Source organism: Erigeron canadensis, chromosome 7 (assembly GCF_010389155.1).
Source record: "Erigeron canadensis isolate Cc75 chromosome 7, C_canadensis_v1, whole genome shotgun sequence".
NCBI classification, from domain to species: domain Eukaryota; kingdom Viridiplantae; phylum Streptophyta; class Magnoliopsida; order Asterales; family Asteraceae; genus Erigeron; species Erigeron canadensis.
In genome coordinates, this window is record NC_057767.1 from 13,927,644 (window position 1) to 13,935,309 (window position 7,666).

A 7,666-nucleotide genomic window follows, 5' to 3' on the forward strand; every position below is an offset into this window, starting at 1 on the left:
ATTGTCGCCCATTAATCAATTCCAGTCTTTTGATGAGTCGGTTTGTGAGACTCTACCGCAACTAAGTTGGTGGAAGATGCACCCCACTACTTTTCCTTCACGATGATATGCAGTAGGTCTCCGGTCATTATTCCGGCACGTGAAAGCAATATCCAATCGGTCATATTATCCAATCTATTTTAATATTTTTATTTTTATGTTACTTAGTAATCGGGTGTTTTTTTTTTAAATCGCTAGAAAGACAAGATTCTCAATATGACAACAAGGTGTATCCTTCCTTTTTTCGCGAGATAAAGCTCTGTCAATGTATAATGCTATAACAAAATCTTTCTGGTAAGTCAAATTTTTTTACTATCCTTATTTTTGTTAAACTTATTCTATATCAATTCTAATTTTAGAAAGGTGCATTATCGCTTTGATTTATCGTTACCTAGGCTTCAATGAGGATGTTTAGCTTTACTAATAAGATAGAAAAGAAAGTTTTTGCAAACATTCTCGAGGTTGTTATGCATTTTTGTAATCTTATTTGGGATCTGTTTGTGGTCGTATAATTAAATCATCTGCAAGCTACCAAATTAACCACATTGTTTCACATATTGGCCTCGAAAAAGTCCAGCTAGCACAAATGAAGTGACACATGATTGTGATAGCACTTTAATAAACCGCTCACCGTTTACCCACATAGGAGGACTTGGTAGCTTAGATAACTTTGAATATTATGTGACAATCATCCGGTGGCTGGAGTGCCATGGTTATGTTAAGCAAGAGTTTAGATTAAAAATGCTTACTTGGTTTAGTTTGAGATCAAAAGTTCAAAGTGGAACACATTCATTCAAGCCATGATCGACGATCCGTGTATCTTTCCTGGCCAGTTGCTTGACTCTTTTCCTGATCAAGTGCCTTATAATTGAATTCTGTAGTAAGCTGTGACATTAAATGTGGGAGGATACACTGAAAAAATTGTAAGTTAGTTTTAGATACAATCATTCACTTTGTGCTCGATTTAGAGGAGGCGATATTCGCGGGTTGGGTAATTAATCAAAGTAAACTATTCATATCACACATCAAAATGGGTTGGCTGCAATCCTCAAATATCTCAAGTTTTTCTCGGTTTTAAGATATATATATAACCATGAAAATTATATATACATGAATATGTTAATAAGTAGTTTTATGTGCGGGCGAGCTCAAATGGTGTGCAAATGGAAGTTGTCGGGGCTATCAAGTATCTCCTCTAACGCCCATTTTATCTGATATGTAATTAGTTTTGTAAACCAGGTTATCAACATGATAGACCAAATGATAGACATGGATGCCACTTGAGGAAAGGCTAATCGTGAGATGACGACTTCGATCATTTTTGAGACTTTGAATACCCCTGCTATGTATGTCACCATTCAGGTGCCAATGGGTGTATAACTGGTAAGCTTTCCTGCCCGTGCTATTTAATATGAAATGCTCACGAGTATATCTTATGCGAATATTAAACAAATAGCTTTGCATAAAAAGGCTTAAGTTGCATGGACCTACAAAAGATAATTCCTTGAAGTCGAAAGTGAAAGCTGACCAATGTTGACATCAAAGATGTACCAAAAATATAATCATCAGTCATTAACTACCAGAATTGGCCTTGAAGTCATTCTCAAAAATCGAATTAGGCAAATAAAGTAGATGTACCACTACCAGCCACACGAAGGTCATGTAACAACCACCCTCTTCATTTCGCCCGAAATTACACATCCCTTACATGTCTTATAAATCCATTTTCTTTCATCCATACAAAATCATCTACCGAGAAATATATTGTGGATTAGTACTATTCTCACTTGGACCTGCCTGCTGGTAGCGGTATCCAATGGCCTGGTAACACCAACACAATTAACACCAGCCACCCCCTACCGTCCCCAACCCCTCAAACTTCTAGCCCATCTGTCCCACTACCTCAAAATACACCATCACAACCACCAATAAGTTTACCTGTCTCACCTCCATCTACTCCACCACCAAAGCTACCATTGCCTGCCTCGATCCCACCACCGGTTGCTTCACTATCCACATTACCACCTTTTGTACCTCCACCTAATGTATCCCTTGCACCTGCATCGGAACACTAAACCACACAGTTTTTGGGAAAGCTAACTTTTGTTTACATACTATACAAGTCAATTTTAAAGCTTAATCACACTAAAATAGATTGTTAGTCTGCTCTTCAATTTGTGGTTTGTATAGATGTTAATTTGGCTGATTTTGGTTTGTGTTTTGGTAATTTTGTGGGGTTTTGTTGGTGGAACTATGTTGTATAATTTTGCTTAAATTTAAAGCATTAACTGCTTGCTGTTGGATTTATTTTTTTTGCTTTTACGTTGGTGTTTCTTTAAGTTTGCCTGTATATTTTTGATAATAAAACTACTAAACTAGGTTCCGACCGCATACACTTATTGATGTGAGGAAGATACATTTGACCACTACTATTCTGGGTGTCAAGATTTCAATGCCTATCATGGTTGCACCTACAAGTATGCAGAAAATGGCTCATCTTCATGGTAAGGACTTACTTTATTCCAAAACATAGTAACATTGATGTGCATACATCTGTCGTCAGATAAAAGATATAAGTAAAGGTTATATATGCAAGTGTAATTTGTTGCGATTAGAATCACTGAAATATAATAAGATGATGAGATAATACGAGATCATTGAATGTATTGTGGTACATTTCTGATTCATATAAGTTGGTGAATAGCTATGCAATAAAAAATTTCATAATTGACATACAATGTAGCTACGGAGCTACCCATAATTAACTCTTACCCTATTCATTTCATTTAATATCAGCCTCTGATTGTAAGAGTATTTTGTTAAGGTGACATGATGGGCGGGTTGGGTAATGGTCAAAATTCGGATGGGTAGAATTAAGTCATTTTAGAATGGGTCAAAATCAACTGGGCTGATTCGGATTGACCAATACACACCTTTTTTTTTTCCATCTTATCTTTATTGATAGTTAAACATGGCTACAAGAACAATATTTATTACCATAATCAAATATTGTTCGTAAGATGATTCATGGATTTGTCTACCTCAAGTATTTACTTTTAGCGAATTTCAAAGAATTTAGCTCTGTTTCTCTTAGCTGACCTATTAGACATTTTATACAACTTAGAACAATACATTTAGAAGTAAATGACTTGAAAATGTCACCTTTTATTTAGTATGCTATCCCTAGAAATGAAGATGCGCTAAGTGGCTCATTCGACATTGCCTAATTGATTGATATATTCATGACTTCTTATTCTTTGATACCTAATATGGTTACAATTTGAGAAGAATTTTTTGGCTCTACTACAAAATATTGAGACTTCCATTAGTAAGTTTCTTGGCAGTGACGTACAAGTCATGCCTATAATGGTGTCATTTAGGTAGCTTATCCACGGTTGCATATAATAGACTAGGAGATGGCTGCAATTGTATATATAACAATGCAGGCCTTAACTAGAGTAGATGAATTCGCAAAAACCCAAGTTCGAGTAATAATGCAATCATAGCCATAATTATTTGCTTCTTCCCTTGAGTTGTTTTTGTTAGGTAACCTGGATCCTGTTCGTGTTTCAAAAGCATTGATTATTAAATATTCACTCTTAGGTCACGGTGGCCTCCTTCGTCTATGGGAGAAAGATTACAAAAGGTATTTTTTTTGCTTCTTTTTGGTGGTAATATAGTTTTAGTTATGGCCTATATATCTATAGTGGAAGGTTCATTTGAGAATGTATAGGTATCGGTTGGGTTCGGGGTAATTGCTTTGCTTACTTCTAAATACTATAATTTAACGGACCGGGTAACAGGTAAAAGGTAATTCCATGAGAAATGGGTTATTTTTTAAATGGAACGAGACTGGTTGGGTTCAAACACTTCTCTGTTTATTATTAGAAATACATTTTTACAAATACAACTGTAAATCAGTTTGCATTTGACACGATTGCATGATAAAAGTCACATTAGTAGACCCGTGTATAGGTTAACGGGTTGAAGTTTCTCATAATTTCCAACTCTAATCTGAGTAAAGATATATCATATATGTATTGAAAGCCTATATTTTTTAATGCAGTTTTAATTCTTTTGATCATTAGTGATCCAAAAAAAATTAATTATTTTTGTTTAATCTACGATTCAAATGTTTAATAGCTTTAGCTTTTGAATTCTAGGGACAGATCCAAGATTATATGAATTGCATAAGTGGTGGCAGGCTAGATTTCTGTCTGCTTCTACCGTTCTTTTTTTCATGTTTTGGGATTTTATTTGCTAATCTGGTCTTGCAGATTAGCATAGATTAATCTAGACGTGCAGTTTCTGCACGTGAACTATGAAGCTCACAAGTCTATGTGTTATAGTCTGAACGTTCATGTTCTCCCAAATTTTTGGTTCTATAGTGGGCCGAAGGTAATTTTTGTAGCTTTAGTTGTATAAGTGGTACAGTTCGTATCCATTTCAATATTTTTTCAGTTTATTGATCTAACGCCTTCTTGAGCGGGTGGGGAGTGGGTTGCTATAGTTTGAGCAAAAAGGGTCAGTTAAAGCTTTAGGGTTCAGGTCTAAGTGTACTGATAATGCATTCTGACTCTTAATTAGGTCTATATTATAACTATATGCTATATTTAAAGTAATGCAAGTTTTGCAATCTTACTTAATACTCCAAGTTTATCCAGACAAATACCTGACTAGCCCGTTTTGAGTTTCTACTTATACAAACTGATCCATTTTGACATGTTACAAAATACCAATCTTGAGTGACCTGCCATTTTGTCACTTTTACCATACAGTAGACTATAGTAAATTGTAGATCCATGTACATGTTTTTGAAGCTCTCTGTTAGTCTATTTGGTTTGAGCTGAAAATAATAAAAGGTTTGTATTTGTCAAAGCAGGGATGGTGGGGAGAACAAAGCAGAGGCTTCTTCATTGACCACTGGAGGTCAAGGATTGGGATTGGGGTTAGGGTCGGGCTTGCCTGATTTGAAAACTAAGAACAAAGGAAAGCAAAAGGTTGCACCTAAAGAATCACATGCTTCAGAGACACTAAATAACTTGAGAGAGCGGACCATGGAGACCGTTAAGGGTTTGGAATCTATAGCGGGTTTGAAACCAGGTGGTGTTGATGGATTGGGTGACGATAAAATGGAGGATTTGGTCAAGCACTTCGAACTGGCTATACTTTTAATGGCGTTCTTTGATTGATATAAGATAATAATGCCTTCGTGATTTAACTATTATTTCTTCTCACATTCTCCGTCTCCATATTGTTGCCAATCAGCCACTCTTACTAAAAATGGGAGCCCTAAAAATGACCCTATTATTGTTTGTTTGTTGCGAAAGACATCATTTCAAGTGAGGTTATCCAATACATAATAGTTATTCATGTACTCCTAATAAATAAGATCGCAAACTTTATACTAGATACTAATTTAATTTTTTGTAAAAGCATTTGAATGCACTTCTAGCGACTTCTAGAAACGTCTCAAAAAGTTTGAAAACTACAACTTAACAAGAAAATAAAAAACCTTGACTTGTGATGATAGAGGTAGCGTCGTGTCCTCTATGCAAGTCAAACTTAAATGATCAAACATCGATAAATGAAAAACCGAGACACACAATTGCCTTAATACACTCTCTTTCGATAACTGCTTTATATTAAGCAACAATAACAAACTTTATCGTGCAATCCTTAACATATCTAATCGAAAATAACATATGCTTCAAGCTACTTTGCACTCATCTATCTTTTTATGTGACCCACTAGACTCCTATATTTCTTTTACACTACAAAAACACTAACTATAAATAAAACACATATATCAACCAGTTTGATCACAACCTCCAAGTTTCAGGTTGGGTTATTAATTTGGCACTTCTTTTTTATAACCACAAGTTAACCCAAATGTGATATTTATTGGTATCTAATTCAATGACTTGATCGTATATGTAACTACTTTTGTCTTTTCAAGATACATATCAAGCCTTAAAGGAAAGGTTAACCAATTTTCATTGTTATGGATAATAACTTATTAGATGCTTATAAAAAGTTTTTTTTTGCCACGGTTCTAACTATTGTTGACTGCGTGATGGGACAAGGTAACAATTACTACAAACTCATGCAACATGATAGATGATTTGAAACCCATTTACTTATTAAGAAGCTGTTTGGGATTATATTATATCTTTAACAAGTCAAACGGGTAAAATGGATTTTGAAATGAAGCAAGTCAAATGGGTTGAGTAGGTCAAATTGGTTGAAAATGTACCTCTTTAAATGCATTAAAACTTTAAATAGTTTATTCAATAATCAGATTTAATGACTTTGTGATTTATCTAGAAATTTTGGACAATTAACCAACCTGTTTCAATCTGCATAACACAATTATCTTCTTAACTACATATTCCCTCGTCCATTCCGCCAGCTCTACTAATTAGGAACTCCTTACACCTCATATCATATGTGCAACTGGATGGAGTTTTTAACTTCTGACCCAATCCACACATTTCTGTAGTATTGGGAAATCGATCTTTTATCAATTAATTGCCTTATTTTTTTTAATAAACAAAGAACTTTCAAAAGAATTTGAGAGGCTTTAAAATAAAGGATCTCTTTCAGCCAAGATAAAGCAACGTTTTCGAATTCCTTGCATGACCCTGAAGTTGAGGTTGCTTTGATGTTGGTAGCCAACATGATCAAAATAATCATACCTCACCATGCAAATCAGAAATGCTCTAGAAGAAGAAAAAATGTCCAATGTTACTTTTAATAATGCTAATACAGGTGTACAGTGTATGTCCCCTGTAGCTCTAAGTTCTTTGACTTTGTATGTAGTTATTATACTGACGATAATAGTGTGAATTATAGCGTAAATGCTGTCGTCAGAGGCTTAGCGATTCAGGTATGTATACAACTCACTTTGTTTTTCTATCGGGATGCAATTGTTGTACATTCAGGTGGAATTTTCAAATATGTTACTAATAGATGGGTTACTGCCACATTCTGCACAGACCCCTTAACTAACACTTCCCTCAAAAGGTCTTTGTCAAAATGCATGACCCGCCTGATTTCGTTAATCACTTTCTTAATTTCTCCTATTGCACATCTTGAAAACATAAAGCTCCCTACTGTTGTCATATAGCCATGAAACTAGAGATGGGTCCATTGTCTTCATTGTTGATTTTCCACTTAATTGTTTTTTGGTTTTTGGGGTTTACTTAATGTGGCATGACAATCTATAGTAACTCATTGATTGTGAGCATATTTGTGGTTGACTTTCCAGATTTCTAACAGGTTCATAAACTATTCATTCATGTTACACGCAACCATTGTCTGTTCATTAAAGCTATGTTGTCTGACATCAATAGATCCTCCGCATCAATGTGTGGTTGCTACCTCATCGCTCTAGACAGTATGTGACCATTTCAACATGCTTGGTTATAAAAAATTTATAAAAATGTGGTATAAGTATGCTACACAACATATAGAGGTCGGTTCATATATTAGAAAGTATTGTCATAATGTTGTGTAGGGGATAATACCAAACAGATTTATACCGACCTCTATATGATGTGTAGCATACTTATACCACATGTTTATATTCGGAGGATCTATTGACGTCGGACAACATAGCTTTTAT

The 7,666-nt window shown here is 34.9% G+C and overlaps 1 protein-coding gene across 2 annotated transcripts; it reads left to right on the top strand.

Moving 5' to 3' along the window:
• Nucleotides 1–604: 604 nt before the first annotated feature.
• On the top strand, nucleotides 605–5,441 carry LOC122608635 (peroxisome biogenesis protein 19-2-like). Of its 2 annotated transcripts, none has more exons than XM_043781726.1 (5): nucleotides 605–962; nucleotides 1,279–1,422; nucleotides 2,419–2,543; nucleotides 3,586–3,685; nucleotides 4,922–5,441. In XM_043781726.1, exons 2-5 carry the CDS (start codon nucleotides 1,388–1,390, stop codon nucleotides 5,229–5,231), a joined length of 570 nt encoding a protein of 189 aa, XP_043637661.1. In that variant the 5' UTR covers nucleotides 605–962; nucleotides 1,279–1,387; the 3' UTR covers nucleotides 5,232–5,441. The 2 variants fall into 2 exon arrangements, with proteins under 2 accessions (XP_043637661.1, XP_043637662.1); XM_043781727.1 differs by having other exon boundaries at nucleotides 3,643–3,685.
• The last annotated feature ends 2,225 nt before the right edge of the window (nucleotides 5,442–7,666 follow it).